General features: G+C 38.4%; 1 protein-coding gene across 1 annotated transcript in view; it reads left to right on the plus strand.

Annotated features, from left to right (window-relative positions):
- Positions 1 to 19,782, plus strand: part of LOC119566493 (mucin-2-like) — a 63,769-nt gene that overhangs the window by 16,043 nt on the left and 27,944 nt on the right. Inside the window, exons 6-29 of the mRNA XM_043548500.1 lie at positions 578 to 687; positions 921 to 1,137; positions 1,792 to 1,917; positions 2,478 to 2,595; positions 3,049 to 3,187; positions 3,831 to 3,941; positions 4,882 to 4,951; positions 5,631 to 5,768; positions 5,855 to 6,019; positions 6,801 to 6,895; positions 7,551 to 7,677; positions 8,497 to 8,752; positions 9,301 to 9,353; positions 9,775 to 9,875; positions 10,769 to 10,920; positions 13,822 to 13,960; positions 14,055 to 14,168; positions 14,293 to 14,472; positions 15,458 to 15,697; positions 16,981 to 17,137; positions 17,417 to 17,545; positions 18,124 to 18,268; positions 19,310 to 19,353; positions 19,455 to 19,640. Coding sequence (XP_043404435.1) covers positions 578 to 687; positions 921 to 1,137; positions 1,792 to 1,917; positions 2,478 to 2,595; positions 3,049 to 3,187; positions 3,831 to 3,941; positions 4,882 to 4,951; positions 5,631 to 5,768; positions 5,855 to 6,019; positions 6,801 to 6,895; positions 7,551 to 7,677; positions 8,497 to 8,752; positions 9,301 to 9,353; positions 9,775 to 9,875; positions 10,769 to 10,920; positions 13,822 to 13,960; positions 14,055 to 14,168; positions 14,293 to 14,472; positions 15,458 to 15,697; positions 16,981 to 17,137; positions 17,417 to 17,545; positions 18,124 to 18,268; positions 19,310 to 19,353; positions 19,455 to 19,640 — 3,312 coding nt within the window. The remainder of the gene's footprint in view (positions 1 to 577; positions 688 to 920; positions 1,138 to 1,791; positions 1,918 to 2,477; positions 2,596 to 3,048; positions 3,188 to 3,830; positions 3,942 to 4,881; positions 4,952 to 5,630; positions 5,769 to 5,854; positions 6,020 to 6,800; positions 6,896 to 7,550; positions 7,678 to 8,496; positions 8,753 to 9,300; positions 9,354 to 9,774; positions 9,876 to 10,768; positions 10,921 to 13,821; positions 13,961 to 14,054; positions 14,169 to 14,292; positions 14,473 to 15,457; positions 15,698 to 16,980; positions 17,138 to 17,416; positions 17,546 to 18,123; positions 18,269 to 19,309; positions 19,354 to 19,454; positions 19,641 to 19,782) is intronic.

A 19,782-nucleotide genomic window follows, 5' to 3' on the forward strand; every position in this document is an offset into this window, starting at 1 on the left:
ATTTCTGGTCAAGAATGTTCTATTTTAACATACTCCAAGATGTCACCTCTAAATTATATTTCTATGATTTTATATATAAACTATATTTGCAAACCCTCACACATTTTTGTCCATAATTAACATGCAAGCATCAGCACAACATCTCGATCCTGAGTTGCCCAATCAGCTGGCTATAGGCCTCTATCTCTCTATCCATCTCTCTTTTCCCACTGTCAGTATCACCATTTCGTTTACAAAGCTTTTAGGCAATTTATTCAAATCTCACCTTTTCTCCTAAATTCTGTCTCACAGTAGTCTCTTCTATTCATAACCTGTCTAAAACTTTCTCTTCTGTTATCTAACTATGTCTCCTCTAACCTGGAATGCGTTTGTCATTTTCCAATACAAATTTCAGTTTGCATGTTCCTGAAATTGTTTTCTGACATAAGGATGATGTCATTCAAAGTAAATTGAGTCTATGGTGTCACAGTGTTAATTTTGTCTACATGCCAAATGTAATGTCTACATGAAAGAATTCAAAGAGAACCAACTCCATTAAAAAACATTTAAAAAAATATTAATAAATTATTTATTGCAGATGCCAAGCTGACTGCCATGCAATTTGGAAATATGCAGAAGATGGATGGGCCAACAGAAGTCTGTGAGGATCCTACATCATCCTCCCTAAACAACTGCACGGACAATTTTGTAAGGATCTTTTTTGTTTATTTATGTGTCTTTCATTTAAATGTGCCCACTCTCTTCTGTTTCAGGAGGGACACGTGGAGAAAACTATGAAGGGATTGGAAGTAGAAGAAGGAGAATACAAGATGTCATTAAAGAATAATTTTAACAAATTGATAACAGTATTAAAAACTGATCCTCTCTGTTTTGAGGAATTTGTGGATTTAATAAATTGTTCTGTTTTGTTTTCTCTCTAGGATGACATTTGCCGTAAAGTATTGACTGGCCCTGCATTTTCAGAATGTAATGCTCTAGTTGAGGTTAGCGACTACATTAGGTCTTGTGAACACGACCTGTGCCGCTGTGACCAGTCTAAGAATGCCTTCTGTATTTGTAACACCTTTGGTGAATACTCCCGGCAGTGCACCCATGCCAATGGACAACCTCTGAACTGGAGAACCCCAGAACTGTGTCGTAAGTGTCTCTAGAACTGGCCTTCATGTGTGCTTGCCAATTAATCAGAGACAGATTCCTATAGTTTGCTGGGGACTCATAGGAACTACATGTTATTAAGTACTGGATTGGTTTCCAGAGCGCTCTAATATGAATTCCATACTTCGGGCCAGATCCTGGGGTACAGCTGATCTCCCCATGGTTAAACTGTGCTCACTAATATTTATCAGTGTAAATTCTGGAGGTAAATTCTCCAGGGTATAATTGGATACTTCAGTGATTTCCACAGAACTCAAATATGCATATGCATTGGAAAATTAATGCTTCCATATTTCACTAGAAATTTAGATTCTTGAAAAGAGAGGATGGCAAAACAAATACACCAGAGTATAAGCCTCAGAGATCTATGAGGCAATTACTCATGAATCCATAGAATTCCAGACTTTAGGTCACAAGTTCAGCATCATACAGTTCTATCTGATGCACAAGTTTTTGAAAAACAAACCTAAACTACAAAATATGGATTGGGATTTTCAAAATCCAAGGGATCCCTGGACCTCGGGTTTGGTGTGGCCTCATGTCTAGTGGGGAAAGGTTGAATGAACATGCATGCTAATATGTAGCCAATAGGGATTACATTTGATTTCAGAAATCTGTCTTTGTTTAAAATTCCAGCCAAGACATGTCCTTTCAACATGCAGTACCAGGAATGTGGATCCCCCTGCACTGACACCTGCACCAACCCTGAAAGATCTCAGGTCTGTGAAGATCACTGTATGGATGGCTGCTTCTGTCCTCCAGGCAAGTTTTTATTTACTCCCATCTTTCATAGTCTCAATAAAGAGCACTAGCAGATTTATATGTAGGAGTTTAGCAGCTTTCTCAGGGGTCAGGGCTCCTCCAGCTGCCCTCTTCACCGCTTCAAGTGGTAGGCCTTTACCTGTGCACGACAAGTGACAGAACACGTGACTGAATAATTCAGTTCCTGTAGATGTGCAACATCTGCAAAGTAGTGTGGAACAATCAGGGACCAAAATAGAACATAAAATGCTGCCTGTCTTATCGGAATGAGGTGGTTTTACTACAGCAATTCAGTATTATTCAGTTGAATTCATCTTACAGGGCAGGAAATCCCTTGAAAAACCAACGGGATTTTAAGACTCCAAGGGCAAAATCCTCAGCTGGTGCAATTTGGCATAGGTTCCTTGACTTCAATGGAGCTATGACCATTCATGACAGCTGAGGATCTGGCTCCAAGACTGTATTTTATATTTGTGGTCAACTATTTAAAGCAATAAAATTGCATATTGTCCATATGTGTAAAACACCTTTTTAATGTATCCGTTTCTTTCTTCATTTAGGAACTGTGCTTGATGACATTAACAATGCTGGCTGCATCCCCCTTCAGGAGTGTTCCTGTCCTTACAATGGCAACTCTTACGCTCCAGGGACATCTTTTGGAGCCCATTGCCATTCCTGGTAACTTACCTACTTTGCTGTTTCTTTTTTCGTAAAATGAACTAGTTTAATGGTTTATTATACACAATTTCATCATTAACCACCTCTGGGTGCATATTACTGACTTCCCTGCAATTCTAAAAGAATCTCCAAAAAAAAAAAGTGTTTGTCTCCTTTAGTGTCATTATTTAACAGGCTTTGCATTCTGACTCAAGTTAAGATAAGGGTTTGTGATATATAGATTTATTACCTCTCAGTTAAAATTCTCTCTCTTTGTTTGCTCCTTTGAAGTATTTTGACTTTTCCAAGACAAAAGAAGCTGCAGCCACTCACTTATTTGCAAACCTAGATTTCATCTGAAGAAGCCAAGAATAATATGATGGGAACATCAGTAGCAAAACAACAAAACCTTGTAACTCCTTTTCTCCAGGCTATTATCATGGGTTGTGGTTAATTTCTCCACGTTCCTTCCAGTACCTGCAATGGAGGTCAGTGGAACTGCAAAGACATTCCGTGCCCTGGGTCTTGTACAGTAGAGGGAGGTTCACACATCTCCACATATGATGAAAAACGTTACAATGTCCATGGAGACTGCACTTATGTTTTGTCTAAGGTAAGCACCATCAGGTTTTAATAGGTCATCCAGTCCTATGCAGTTATAAGGAGGAAGGAGTGGGAGGGCTGCCTCAGTCAGGATTAGAGAAGCCAACCACACTTAGGAAAGAACATTGGAGAGTTTTCTGTGAAAGCAGGAGAGCCCTGCATTGAGCGAGAATATACAGCAATTCATGCAAAATGTATTAACTAGCTGTGATGTTGGGAGTCCTGACATGCAATGTAAATACTGATGTATTTCAGATTTCAGGATGTGGTAATTGTTGGTAAATGCTGAATATTTACACGTAACTGCTGTATTTGGTCTATTTTCATAACTGTCATACAGTTCAACCACCTTGCTGTGTGGCAACTGGTTTTGCCATGTTACTAGTCCTTGGTCATAACAGGTCAGGCAGGAAAAGATGGGGATAGAGAGTAGAACTGAAGCAATTTTTTGAGGAGAGGTTGAATCAAAACTTTGACTCTAAACACCAGAACCAGATCCAAATTCTGTGACTAGTCCCAGTCTCTATAACTATAACACTAGTTCAAAATAGCCCTGAGTTTTGGGAAAGTTTGGACCCACCTCTACATAATAAATATTTTTCAGACCCAGGAACAACCCTTTAAAGCAATAGTTGTTGCTATTGTTTTTTCAGCTCTGTGAAAATGACACATTCACTGTTCTGGGAGAACTCCGCACCTGCGGCTTGACAGACACTGAGACATGCTTAAAGACAATAGCCCTCAGCATTAACGGGGGACAAACTGTAAGTATCCAAAACAAGTGGTGAAAATGCTGCAGGAATATTTTATAAAAATATGGGGAGCAAAAAGATTAAGCCAGAATGAGTCAGGTATAGAGCTTTGTTAATAACGGATTGTTCAATTCAGGTCAAAGGAAATGTTTCATTTGAGACAAAATGAAAAGTTTTGTTTCAAGTTTTTTTTATCTTTTAAAAAAATTAATAAAACTGAAGTTCAAAAAGTCATTTGGAGTCAACAAATCTAAACATTTCATTGTGAACATGTCAGAATGAAAGGTTTAAACTTTTTTATTTTACTGAAACTATTTAGCAAATGCAACACGTATTTGGAAAATGTTTGTCCACTTGAATCTGCATTTCTCAGCAAAAAAAAAAGTTTAGTCGAGAAAATTTCACCCATATCTAGTCAGGGAGTGGCATTTATCCTTCTAAGGATCTGCAAGTCTGGAAAATACATATTAGTTTTTTAAACCAAGATAAAATAAATGTATCTTTCTTTATCATAATAGTGAGGTAAGTAGTATGTTCAGCCCCATGCTAGTTCAGTCAGAAAAGAGACTTTATTCAGAAAACAGGAGAGAAGTTCTCTTTCTATTAAGTAAACAATGAGACCATGAACTTCTTGGTTTCTGCCTAAAACTACCAGCTGCATTACATGCAAGTCAGTTCAGATACGGAGGCTCTGCATCACTGCAAACTAAGATAGCCTGACCAATGATGCAGCTCTGTAAAGGACAAAGAATGATTCTTTAAAACAATTCCCTTTTAGAAGGGAAAAGGCAACCAAAGATTAAAAGGAAGGACAATTAAGATTTTAAAGGAAGGGTAAAAATCAGAAAATCAACCCCGTTTCATGAAATTCATCAGGACCTACTGGGGTATTATCATGCTGATGTTACCAATGCATGACATAATGTTCCTTTATCTTTATCTTCCTTGCCAGATCATTGTGATCAAGTCTGGAGGGGGTGTGTTTGTGAATTGGATCTACACTCAGTTGCCCTTCTCAGCAGGTATGTTTCTATCCTGAGACCAATACATGACACTCTCAAAACTTCACCTAGACTCTTGCTTATTATTTTAAACTTCAAAGAAGTTGATGTGGTGTCACTATAATGAAGAATCCCATAGCCTAGCATGTTCACACTAGATTCTCGCTATGATGATTCTTGACCCAAATGGTGATTCCAGCAATAGAGGTCTAAAGTCTCATGATAAATTACAACTTGTTGTCCAACTTGTTAAGATATTAGTATGGTTTTTGCTGTCTATCCTCATAAAGAATGATCCTTACTGAAGAATTTTATGCCACCCAGTCCCTGCTCATTCTCCTCTCCACAATGGACTTGCAATGATCAAGATACCAGATTAGAAACTAGAACAAAATTATTCTTGTTATTGCTTCATGTAATCCAATTTTTCCCTTCATTAGTCTGTGGGAAGGAGCAGACAAAAGGAGCATTCTACTCCTGTGTAAGTTTAATACAAACTTCACTTGCTAGCTCCTAGGCAGTCACAAGCAAATATTGCATTGTATTTTTCATTCAACTTTAAGAATATCTTGGCTTTACTCCACACTAGGATTCACTATAGTTGCAACAGTAATCCAAAAAGAGCCATAACAATGGGGTGGTGTCACTCTCAAGCATTTGATCTCTTCTGAAATCTGATTATCCCATTCTTTGTCCATAGCTAATGTCACCATTTTCAGACCCTCATCCTTCTTCATCATGGTGGAGACAAACTTTGGACTCCAGCTGGAGATCCAGCTTGTACCTGTCATGCAAGTGTTTGTGCGACTGGATCCATCTTTCAAAGGGCAGACCTGTGGTAAGTGAATGTAACAAAATGAGTGACCTGCCTGAAATCCACATTGGTCTGGTATGAGTGATTGAAACTTTGTGCTTTTTCAACAGGTCTCTGTGGAAACTTCAACAATGTTGAGGCTGATGACTTCAAAGCCATAAGTGGTGTAGTGGAAGGAACAGCAGCTGCATTTGCTAATACCTGGAAAACACAAGCTTCATGCCCTAACATCAAAAACAACTTTGAGAATCCTTGTGCCCTCAGCGTAGAAAATGGTAAATGCATTATAGAAAATTGTCCGTGACATGCAGGCAATTTGAAATTAGATTTCTAGTTTTTCCTCATAGAGCTAATGGAAAATACTTGACATAAAGCAAAAATTAGAAGACATAAGAGATTTTAAACATGATAAAACATACATTTGGAATCAGAAAGACATGTTCATAAGAGAAGAAAATTTGAGAGAAGGTAAGTAATAAAATAAATGCAAGAATCATGGATACTTTCCAACAATAGCAAAGAGTCCTGTGGCACCTTATAGACTAACAGACATATTGGAGCATAAGCTTTCATGGGTGAATACCCACTTCGTCGGATTCATGCATCCAACGAAGTGGGTAATCACCCACAAAAGCTTATGCTCCAATACATCTGTTAGTCTATAAGGTGCCACAGGACTCTTTACCGCTTTTACAGATCCAGACTAACACGGCTACCCTTCTGACACTTTCCAACAACAGTTTATCGTCACAGATTTAGGTTTAGTGAACAAGATGGCAACTTGGTGCAGAATGAGTGTACCATAGCTATATGTTTATAAGGCTTTTGTGAATTCTTTGTTCGATCCATGGTGAGAAACTGCTTTTTCATAACTTTGGCTTTAACAAGTCTTTGCCAAATGTAGCAGTGAGCAAAACAATGTGGTTGCTATGGTACAATTTCAGAACTGAGTTTACGAGAGTTCATGATTCACACAAGGACACATTAGCAGTAGGTTTTTAAGCCTAATGAAATAAAAAGAGTAATATGGATTCATTTCATTTCCTCTATTCACAGAAAAGTATGCTCAGCACTGGTGTGGATTGCTGACAGACAGCACAGGACCTTTTGTCAATTGCCACTCCACAGTGAATCCAGCTGTTTACCACACGGTATTTAGCTATTTTTCTTTTTCCTTTAAAAAACAATCAAAATTGGAGCCTTAAAACCAGCTGTTTGGAAAGAAATGTCCCAAACACATCTCCCAGATTATGCTGTGTTTATATTTTAATCTGCATAATACATCACTTCTTTTTATCTATATATGTTTCTTACTTTATGTGTATATTGCCGACCCCTATTTCAGTCTGCACTCTTGGTTTCATCATCCTGAATTGCTTTTACACTCTTTGTTAAACAAGAACTGCTATTTGCCACAGAGCAGGAAAACCAAAATGTAAACATATAAAGAGGAAGTTATATATAAAGTATATAAAATATACTAATTGTATATGAATTTTTGCTTACTAAAGTATATCATCTTCAGAATAATCCATATATTTAGGTAAAATGGGAGATTACAAAGCATACAACAGATTCTTTGGCTCTTATTTTACAATAATAACTGCCAATATTTTGGGGTCTCCATTATCGCCATATCAAAAAAATCCTAAAAGGAGGTCAGAAAATATTAAAGGTATGTTGACACTGCTCACAACTGAATGTATACGGAGAAGAAGCTGATGCATAAGACCAGAAGTTAACAGGACCTCTTTTTGGATGGGCAGTTCTGTGATTTTATTAATTAGTTTGTTTCTGCACCCCTAGAACTGTCTGTTTGACACCTGTAACTGTGAGAAGAGTGAGGATTGTATGTGTGCTGCCCTCTCTTCCTATGTGAGAGCTTGTGCTGCCAAAGGAGTCCAGCTGGAGGGATGGAGGACTGATGTCTGTTGTAAGTGTTATAGCCACTCCCTCGGTCTTCTATTCTGAAAGAACCAGTAGTAGAATTCATCAATCAATCATCATCTTATATCAATTTCTAGCCAATCCACGGCTCTCCCAGTAAATTTTGAGGGAAAGGAATTGAAAAGTAAAATTCTAGCAATAATTCCCTATTTTTTTAATAACGTAATGGAGGTTAGTTGTGGTGAATGCAAACAGATGGAAGACACAATTGTTGCTGGGAAAGAGACAACTGCTGCTGAAGTGGCTCTGATTCTCTCTGCAGAGGCTTTAAGTTAACTAGAGTTTCATCTGTCCCCAGTTGCCATGGAAATGAACGTGTCAGATCACAGAAGCAATATTAGTTCTAAACAAAATACTTCAAAAATAAAAAATGTTTAAACAAAGTGTTGTTTAAAGTCACCAAGTTGTTTTATTTGATCCAACATGTGCTGGTGTATTTGCCTACCTCAGGAGGCCTCATGCCTCAGAGTGCACCAAAGGTTTATAGGGTTTCTGTTATAACTGCCACCCTGATGTATGGTTTCTCTTTCCAAATCTCATTTGAAAACATATCTTTTTTCATTTGCATATATCACTTCATTTGTCCCCTATCTACTGTTACTTTTTTTTTAATGCTGTGCATTATTTAACTCTGAAAGCATGCTGGGATACATTTTGTCTGAAAAATGTGATACACAAAAAATTGTATAGCATTGTTTTTTATCTGTTATTCAGAGTACATATTCCCCCTCTCTCCCCACCAAATAATATTATCTGGAACTATTGATGTCTGTTGATGTCATTTTGTTTGTTTTTCCTTCTCAAGCCAAATACACAACTTCGTGTCCCAAATCCTTGACCTACAGCTATAACATCAGTTCCTGTCAACCCACTTGCCGGTCTCTGAGTGAGCCCGATGTCACATGTAACATCAGGTTCATTCCAGTTGATGGTTGCTCCTGTGAAAAAGGAACCTACATGGATGAATATGGCAAATGTGTGTCTGCTAACAAATGTCCTTGTTATTACAAAGGATCTCCCATTCCCTCTGGGGAAGCTGTTCATGAAGATGGTCTTGTCTGGTAAGAGATTCTTTTATAAAACACTAATGCTGCATTGTATAAACTTTTTAAATATAAGACTACACCCCAGTTAAGCTTGCTGTACCCAGCCCTGCATGATTTTCAGTATAATGCTCTGTCCACAGAATAGTTCTGTTAGTCTATGAGAGTAGTGCATTTTTCCAGACTTATGAGAACTATTGTATTCAGGTGCGATTCTTATTGTATTCAATGATTTTTCCCAGCATAAAATACAAAAATACACAGCGAGAGGTTTATAGTATAATAAACATCAAACTCACAGGGAGACATGGTCTGTTACATTTTCGGTCACAATTTTTCCTGGACATCTATAGCCGAGATCATAGGGAAATACCACCAGCAGTTGGGTTGACAAGAAACTTTTTTCTGTAATCACAAGGTGGCGTGTTAGAATTCCATGTCCTATTGGAAAGTTCTGAAACAGCAGAAAAGAAGCTCAGTATGCGAATCTTAGAACAGAAGGTGCTACAGTAAATGCAAAATAATAAAGAATAAATATTATTATTATTCCCTTCCATTTCTTACAGCACTTGTGCACAGGGTAAGCTGAGCTGCATTGGAGCTGTGAACCAAATGGCAGGTAAAAACCCTTCTTTAGCTTATCTTTGCTCTCTAGTCTGTCCTTGGTTTTGAGTACGTTTTCTCTTGGTGCAACAGAACAAAACTGAAACACACAGGAAAGTCAATAGAGTGGAAACTGTTCTTTAATTTCATCTACTATTTTTAAAATAAAATATCAGTCTATACAGTGTGACCAGTTAAAAAAAATAACATGAAGGTAATGCAGTAATAATTACATGTAATTTCTAAGAGATTATATAAATAAAAACCTGCTACTTCCTAGGGAATTCATAGCATCCTGTCACATAAACCCTTGCATTCTTTTTTTAATTGTACTGGATATGAAGAGCCTAGTCTCCTTATAGCAAATTGAAAACATGTTATTGCTGTGCAAACTCTGGTGCCTTTTCTCATATCTCTCATGTCATTCTCTCCCCTAGTTTGCGCTCCTCCCATGGTCTACTTTGACTGCAGAAATATCACTGCAGGCACTAGTGGAGCCGAATGCCAGAAGAGCTGCCAGACTCTTGACATGCAGTGTGTAAGTATGAAGTGGCTGGACAGGATAGCCTTTGTAGAAAACTAATGTTTGTTTTTACTCCTGTACACTAGAACTATTCATGGTTCATAAATATGGTCCTGAAGCTGTAATAGTGATAGTCTGTTGTTTGTGCAGCGAAACCCTGGAAGCATGTTATGAAGCATTAACAATGCAATCACTAAAGGTCAAGATCATGAGCAAATAACAGTCAACTTTACTTGAATCTCTAGCAGAGGTACTGACTGGAGATGCATCGGACTTTGTAGATCTAATTCAGACAACAATACCTAGCAAGAACTAGTTCTCAACGAAACATCCAGAAGTTTGCCATATGCACAATCTGTTCAGTAGAAAATTACTGGATGTAACCTTGATTGAAACTGTTAATATCTTTTGTGCCATGACTCACTTTTTAATAATCTCTTACACATCCAATTATATTACAAAGGCTAGGAACATGATAACAGCCTGATTGGCTATGTCATTTTATGAGACAGCATCATGTGAGATAAATGGCAATCCAACTTAATGCATCAGAAAAAATGTATGAAACAATTCTTTTTTTAACTTTCCATCCGCTCACACACAGATCAGCAGGTCCACAGGTTCATCAGTAATTCAGTACCCAATTCAATATTTTTCACACTTTCACATCCATAGACCACATGTGGAGACAGGGACACATGAAATGTTGACTTTTAACAGGTTTTATCTACCACTAAAACTTCCTTTAGCAACCAACCATATGTTTGAGCAATCCATATTTTCCTTTGAGACATCTCTGATTTAAACTGGATGTAAATAAACAACAGTCCAGAGACAGGTTCTAAGAACCTAATCTCACTCTCTCTCTACTCAAGTAAGTAAGTTACATTTTCTGCTTGGCTTTACAGTACAGCACACAGTGTATGTCTGGCTGCATGTGCCCCTCTGGGCTAGTGTCGGATGGTAAAGGCAGCTGTATTGCTGAAGAGGAATGTCCATGTATTCACAACGAGGCTACCTACAAACCAGGGGAAGAGATCAAAGTTGACTGCAACACCTGGTATGTATTCATTGAACTGTGTGGTTCATGGAGCCACCACATTGCCCTTTCCAAATATCCATATATAAGCAGCACAATAGCAAAAAGAAATGTTCATTGTGGATTGGGTTGGCAGATGGACTTTTCAGTATATTAACCAACAAGCCAGTTTTCTGTCATTCGAGGTAGATGGTAAAAGCAAAGAGTGGGAGTCAGGAAATCTTTGGGTTTAAGGTTTTCATAGAAACAGATTCATAGAAAAATAGGGGTGGAAGGGACCTTGATAGATTATCTAGTCCATTCACCTGTGCTGTGGCAGGACAAGTATACTTGGACCATCCATGACAGGTGTTTGTCTAACCTGTTTTTAAAAACCTCCAAAGATGGGGATTCCACAACCTTGCTTGATAATCTATTCCAGAGTTTAACTACACTTGTAGTTAGAAGGTTTTTCCTAATATCTAACCTAAATCTCCCTTGCTACAGATTAAGCCCATTACTTCTTGTCCTGTCTTCAGTGGACATGAAGAACAATTGATTGCATCCTTAACATATTTGAAGACTGTTAGCAAGTTCCCTCTCCATCTTCTTTTCTCAACATGCCTAGTTAAAAAAATAACCTTTCCTCACAGGTCAGCTTTTCTAAACCTTTTATCATGTTTGCTGCTCTCCTCTGCACTCTCTCCAGCTAGTCCACATCTTTCTTAAAGTGCAGCATTCAGAACTGAACACAGTACTCCAACTGAGGCCTCACCAGTGCTAAGTAGAATGGGAAAATTACATCAGTCCTGTGAATATAGCCCAGAATATTAGCCTTTTTTGCAACTGCATCACATTGTTAACTCATTTTCAATTTGTGATCCATTATAATGTCCAAATCCTTTTCACCAGCACTACTGCCTAGCCACTTATTCCTCCTTTTGTAGTTGTGCATTTGATTTTTCCTTCCTTAATATAGTACTTTGCACTTGTCTTTATTGAATTTCATCAACACTTCACCAATTTGTCAGGGTCATTTTGAATTCTAATCCTGTCCTCTAAAGTGCTTGCAATTCCTCCCAGCTTGGTGTTACGGGCAAATTTTATAAGTATACTCTCTATTCTATTATCCAAGTCATTAATGAATATACTGAACAGTACCGGACCCAGGACAAACCCCTGCAGGACCCCATTAGCTACATCCCCCGAGTTTAACACCAAACCATTTATAATTACTCTTTGAATACAGTCCTTCAACCAGTTTTGCACACACCTTACAGTAATTTCATCTAGACCACATTTCCCTAGTTTTCTCATGAGAATATCATATGGGACTTTATCAAAAGCCTTTCTAAAATCAAGATATATTACATTTACAGCTTCTCTTCTATCTACTAGGCCAGTAATCCCATCAAACAAGGAAATTAGGTTGGTGTGGCATGGTTTGTTGTTGACAAAATCCCTGTCGGCTATTACTTGTTGCCCTATTATTCTCAGGGTGTTTACAAATTGATTAATAACTTGTTCCAGTATATTTCCAGGTATTAAAATCAGGCTGACAGATCTATAATTCCCCAGGTCCTCTTTGTTACACTTTTCCCTTCTTCAATCATCTGGGACCTCACCCATCTTCCCTAAATTCTCAAAGATAATCATTAATTGTTCCAAGTTTGCCTCAATTCGTTCCTGAAGTTCCCTAGGATGAATTTCAGCAAGCCCTGCCAACTTGAATATAGCTAACTTATCTACATATTCTTTAACCTGATCTTTCCCTAGTTTAGTTTGCATTCCTTTCTCCTTGTTAATATTAATAATGTTAGTTATCTGGTCACATTTACCTTTTTAATGAAGACTGAAGCAAAATAGGCATTAAACACCTCAGTCTTCTTGATAATGTCCATTATTAACTCTTCTTTCCTGCTAAGTAGAGGACCTCCTTCATCTTTCTCTTGCTCATAATGTATTTATAGAACCTCTTCTTTATTGTCTTTTATGTAACTCCATTTTGTGCCTCAGCCTTTCTGATTTTGTCCCTACATGCTTCTGCTATTCTTGTGCGCTCATTCTTAGCAATTTGCCCATGTTTTCACTTTTTGTAGGATTTTTTTATTTGTTTTGATTTTCGGTTCATTAAAGAGCCCATGATAGAGCCATATTGGCCTTTTACTATTCTCCTATCTTTCCTTTGCATCAGGATAATTTGCTGTTGCTCCTTTAATATTGTCTCCTCGAGAAACTGACAGCAATCTTGAACTCCTTTTTCTCCTAGATTTCCTTCCCACAGGACCTTACCTACCAGTTATCTGAGTTTGTTAAAATCTGCTATTGTCCTTATTCTGCCTTTCTCACTCCTTCCATTCTTTAGAATGAAATCTATCATGTCATGTTTCAGAGTAACAGCCGTGTTAGTCTGTATTTGCAAAAAGAAAAGGAGTACTTGTGGCACCTTAGAGACTAACCAATTTATTTGAGCATAAGCTTGTCATGTCATGATCATTTTCACCCAAATTGCCTTCACCCATCAGATTCGCAACCAGTTCCTTCCCTGTTGGTCAGAATCAAATCTAAAATGGCTGTCCCCCTGGTTACTTGCTTCACCTTCTGAAACAAAAAGCTGTCACCAATGCATTCCAAGAACCTATTGGACGTTTTGTGTTTTGCCATATTACTTTTTCAACAGATGTCTGGGTGGTTAAAGTCCCCCATTACTACCAGGCCTTGTGTTTTCATGCAGTATTATCTATATTCCTATTAACCCCTTCATGCTGATGATATAGAGCTTTTGCATTAATTGTTTGCTTGGAGAAATTCTAACTTTAACACAAGAGTGAATACAACATTTACCAGGACTGATACATACTGAATTAAATAAATATGTTGTGGGAATTACCTGTGCATCAAGTGAGTAATTCTATGATTAAAATACTTTCTTCTCCTTCTTAGCGTGTGTAAGAACAGGATGTGGAACTGCACCAGTGAACAATGCCTGGGTACGTGCGCTATTTATGGAGATGGGCATTACATCACATTTGATGACAAACGGTTTAGCTTCAACGGAGATTGTGAATACACATTAGTCCAGGTACTGAGCTTTTGTCTTAGCATTACTACTTGTGGAGTCACCTGTATCCTCCATATGGCAATTATCCATCTGCTAACTTCATTTCTCTCTTCAGGACCACTGTGGGAAAAACAGCACAGTCAATGGAACCTTCCGAGTTGTCACTGAAAACATCCCCTGTGGCTCCACTGGGACTACCTGCTCTAAGTCTATTAAAGTCTTCCTTGTGGTGAGTTCCTTTTTTGGTACATTTTTTAAAAGAACGGGTTTATTATGTATTCATTTGAGACTCAGGAGGAGCCAGAAGCTGATTCTTAGTCATTCTTTTGGTTTCTTTTTTCTCCCCATTTTAGGGCTATGAGTTGATACTCAGTGAGGAACACCTTGAAGTGGTAGAAAGAGAAAATGGAAGGCAAATGCCATACCAAGTCCGCTCTATGGGCATATACTTAGTTATTGAGACCAACAATGGACTGATCCTCATGTGGGATAAGAAAACCAGCATCTTCATCAAACTCAGCCCTGATTTCAAGGTAAGGCTTAAGAAGGCAGGAGTTTGCTGCCAACTATCATTGATACAAACGGTGAATTATCATCCCTCTTGAGTGAAAAAGCAATATTGATTGAAATGAAACAGAGTATGGCTGAAAGGCTTGTGTAAAATGATAGGAAGTATGTTTAACCATGTCTCAAAATACAGATGTTAAAGGTAGTGCGTGGTACTATTCTAGAGTTTGTCAACATAGCTATTGATGTGTGAGAAGGGAACTTTGGAAATGGGAACTTTGTCATCCTATTTGCATACCACACTGACTTTTCCATTAGGGAAATGTATTAGGGAGTGGTTCAGCCAGCTTCAGAAATGTATGTAGAAGTATATTCTAATGCCATGAGTTCTTTAGCTAAATAGTACACCAGAATCAAATGTATTTTTCCCACAAATATGGAATGTATTTTAGATTCATACATACAGCCTAGTATTTATGTCAGCCTTGCTAAATTATATTTCCTCACTTGCCTAGGGTGACATTTTTTGGATGGACAAGCAAAGTATTCATTTTTATCAATGTCATTAATTTTGGTAAAGAGCAAGTGAGTAGATTTTGTGCCTGGAGTGGGCTACTCATTTTCATGACAGTTTTGTAAGGCTGTTTTATCTAAGTATGTCTATTGTATATCTGTACAACACAAGACAAACAAAAGAATATGCAATTAGCTAACTGTAGATTCATCGTCATAACTCACCAGTGATGGGGCACAATAACCATGCAATTTTCTTATTGTTCAAATTTTTAAATAAATTACTGGGCTTATACCCCTCAGACCAGTCATCAGGTCTTTTTACTGAGGAAAAAAGCAGATTTTTTGGAAAGTATGTTATCTTAGAAAAACAGAGAGTTAGGTTATTACCAAACAGTTAGAGATACCATGCAAAATAGGGAATTCCAGAGGTGCTTTTAGTCTGTGATGTTGCTGAAAACTTTCTGTCATCCTTTTTGTGCATGTGTGTGTGTACAGGGTCAGGTCTGTGGCTTGTGTGGGAACTACGATGGCAATGGCATTAATGACTTTACCACCAGAAGTCAGTCTGTGGTAGGAGATGTGCTGGAGTTTGGAAACAGCTGGAAAGTGTCTCTTACTTGTCCTGATGCCAATTCTGCAAAGGACCCGTGCTCTACCAACCCTTATAGGAAGTCCTGGTCACAGAGGCAGTGCAGCATTATCAACAGTGAAGTCTTTGCTGCGTGTCACTCTCAGGTATAGCAAATCCTCAGAGCAAAATTCTCCTAAATAACGATGATATTTTTGTATTCCTCAGATGCCTGTGCACTTGACATTGAGTTGTCAGTCCTTACATTCCATTGAATACAAGTGGTCTGCTAGTGTACATATCCTAGACATGGGTGTGAACAAGAGCAACTGGATCCAGCCTCACACCTCAACCTTTGGGTGTTTGGAACCAGCTCTGAATTTTACAACTAAGGCTCATCTCTAATATATACACAACATTGTTGAAGAAACCCATCCCTTTAGAAGACAGGAGTCAGGGCTAATCATGAACTAAATTTTTGACTATCCAGAAATTTCATTTGGGTCCATTTTCTCCCTATTCCAAAAGAACTATCCCCATTGAAGGTTGTTCTCATACATTCTGACACAGGTGCACAATTCATCAGCTAACATATGTTTCACCTTGAATTGTCACAGGTAAATTTCAGGCTGGATTATTCTACCCAACAGGAATGGGCACTGCACCTGTAGAACAATACAACGTTGTTTATTTTACAGGAAGCATTCTTGTTTTTCTTGTGTAAAAGAAGGATAATCTCAAGTCAGTTTGAGTTTTATTTTTAGTGTGGGTTAGTTAATATTTTCCTCATATGACATGTACAGAATACAAGTGTTACGCCAGCAGACCCCCGTCATCGGTGGGTGGGATCAAACCGGAGTCCTGTGGAGCTTAGTGCATGAGCCTCTACTGCATGAGCTAAAAGCCAACAGGTTGTTAGCAAAGGCTGTAGAGCAAACTCATTAATCTCTCTTTCTAAGTGGTGCCAATAAATGGGACAGAACACCACACCCAGAAGGTATGTGGGTCACACAAGCTCTATCCCTGAGTTAATTATTAACATGCTGGAGTATCAGGGGAAAAGAATCAGTTTAGATATCAGCAGCCGTTACTAAAGCATATGTAAAACAATGTAGCCTACCTGTGTTATTTGTGTCTTAATTCTTTCCATAGATACAAACCCTAATGTTCAAACATAGTTGTCTGTTTGAGCCCGCATTTTGGGGCTCAAATCTGCAATTGTTTGCAAATCTGCTTATGTGAATGATCAGATGTATGATTTAGACATACTGTTTCAGCATCCACATGGGAAAATTGGGCCTAGTTTGTCTAGCAATGCAAATACAAGAAAATGAAAGTTACAGATTTTGCCTTTTTGTGGCATGTTAATATTCTAGAAGCGTTACTCTGGCAAAGCAAGATGACCCCAGAAAAAGTAAAACTTACATTTACTGCTTTCTTTGTCTAACAGGTTGAACCAACTAAATATTATGAAGCATGTGTGACTGATGCTTGTGCTTGTGACAGTGGGGGAGACTGTGAATGTTTCTGTACAGCAGTAGCTGCATATGCTCAAGCATGTAGTGAATTTGGTGTCTGTGTAGCCTGGAGAACTCCATCAATCTGTCGTGAGTATTAGCCCAGGCTCAATGGAGATAGAAAGAATAATGTATCAGTTTCAAGGCAATTGTTTTGAGAATGTTATTAAATATATTATTAAATATATGACAACAATTAGTTCTCAGCCCTGTGTTTCATATCAAACTGGGTTGACAGTTATGCAGTTTCAGCTCTTGATTCATGACTTTCAAGACTACCCAAATGGTATGGCAGTGGTATAATGGAGAGCTATGAAAAAACGGAGGCATTTTGTTCTGAACTTGTCTTCTTTTCCTGTTTCCCCTCAGCTATGTTCTGTGATTATTACAACCCAGAAGGGGTATGCGAGTGGCACTACAAGCCTTGTGGAGCCCCCTGCATGAAGACCTGTAGGAATCCAAGTGGAAGATGCCTTCATAAGTTACCAGGTTTAGAAGGTGAAAAGAGCTATGACACAGCACGCTGCTTGCTGTAGAGTGCACAACTGGTTACCGTTTTTTTCCAGCTCAGTCACTGTTGCATCAAATTCTCCCTTCAGATACACCCCATACAATCTTATTTTCTTCAGTGGGTTGCACTGGTATAACTGAGGGCAGAGTTTGGTCTCTGGAGTTTGAAAACATTTGTAGGTCTCAGTCCCTGTGGGGTCTCCTAATGGTAATAGTCTGTGCTACATGATAGAACTGTATTAGTATCTTGGTTCATAGGCTAGCATCACATCCACATCTTAGGTGTTAGGGGAGCCTTGTACGCTAAATAATAACACTGTGCCAACCAACAAAGGAGCCATTAACAAGAATCCAGAAGCAGTAGTTCCCTTTTATTTGGAAGGACTCATCATATTATAAGGAAGGCAAGCCAAAGAAAGTCAGCCAGGGGAAGGAGTACAAGTTTGGAAAGCCCTTGTGCCTGAGAAATATAGCCCAAAGTAGAAAAATAAAAAGGAATTACCTTCTGCATAAAGTTCCAGCTTAAACTCTTCCAGCTTATACTCTTTTTTTTGTTTGTGCCTCAGGCTGCTATCCAAACTGTCCAGCAAACAAGCCATATTTCAATGAGGATGAAATGACGTGTGTTGATAACTGTGGCTGTTATGATGCTGAAGGAAACTACCACAAACCAGGAGTGAGCTTCTACTCACGGGACAACTGTCAGTCATGGTAAGGTTTAATGTACAGTCTGACCATGTTAAGGAGAAAAGACCAAATCAGTGTTTGAAAGTTATGCACCGCAGTCCAACGGTGAGGTGGGTTCATGTTGCCTGTGCAAAAGTGACCTCTTATTTTCACATACCAATTTTCGTATTACTAGTGAGCAATTTTTGATTCTGTTGAATTTGTTCTCAGTATCACAGTAAATTCTTCAGCTTAGTGCCCAGAAAAAAATCTGATGTGCTTTATAACTAGGTTTGTTCTATTCTGCAGTCCTCTATCACGGTGATATTCCTATAAAGTCACTCCTCACCATGATAGAAGAGTGCAGAATAGAACAAACCTGGTTATGTAATATATAATATAGATTTGTTTCTGGGGTTTATTCTACATCCACATATAATTTAGAGTTCATAACTAATACAATCCAATATTCAGACTTTTTCCTTTTCTAGCCTCCGGGCCAAAACTCATTGGACGAATGACGAATGTGACAAGTAGCCTCCCTAAAGACTTGTTTCTGTAGTTTCCCATAGCCTTTGACTTCACTCTCACGTAGGAGCTGAGGTCTGATATCAGGGAGATGGTTGGGAAAAGAATGGCAGTCAGAGGAACTGACATGAACTGGCTATAAGGGGGATGGCATAAGAAGAGATTGGTCTAACAGTAAGGGTATGGGAAAGGAATGGACCCTCTTCTTAACCCTCCCTCTGATCCATGCTGCTTCAATGTCAGAACTGGCTTTAGGGAGGAAGAAAAAAGCAGCCTCTAAGCAGGACATGATGCAGGTACTGTGGAGAGGGAGCTGCACCTCCTCTTAACTATTCAGCTTGGAAGAGGTATTTTAATCAGAGCTGACTATGAGAATATTAGCTGGAATCTAGACAATTACTTCTCTGAACTTCAGTCAAACCCTAATTCAGAATAATTCCGCTTTGGCTTATGATTAGTCTCTGGTATAAATTCAGTGAAAATACCATAACTGTAAAGCGAGTTCATCACCCTTCATGCATCTTCAGGCTCACATTTCTTCCCTGTTATTTCTTTCAGTACCTGTACAATGGAAGGCTCAGAGTGCAAGTTTGATGCTGAAGGTAAGTTGGCAAAGAAGATTTATGAATGAAAACACATTCTTGAACTTTTGTTTCATTTGACAGGTAACTAACAACGTCATTCCACCTCTTCTGTTTTACAGCATGTTATTGCTATTATGAAGAACAAAAATATAAATATAAGGATGTCATTTATAACACCACAGATGGGATTGGAGGGTGTTTGAGTGCAACTTGTGACATCAACGGAACAATAACCAGAAAATTCTTTGAATGCAGTGGAATTACAGCTACCACCCCATTCACATTTAGTACAGTTCTACCTACGAGTGCTGCAGGTATTTCTATGCATTTCCCAAAATATCTGAAAAAATCTTTGCATACCTGGCGGGTAAGGGCATAACTCCTTTAATTGCACATGTTTGTACTATAAGTTGGTAACTTCTACAATAACAGTCAGAAACTCAGCTG

This window comes from Chelonia mydas, chromosome 6 (assembly GCF_015237465.2).
Source record: "Chelonia mydas isolate rCheMyd1 chromosome 6, rCheMyd1.pri.v2, whole genome shotgun sequence".
Taxonomy (NCBI): domain Eukaryota; kingdom Metazoa; phylum Chordata; order Testudines; family Cheloniidae; genus Chelonia; species Chelonia mydas.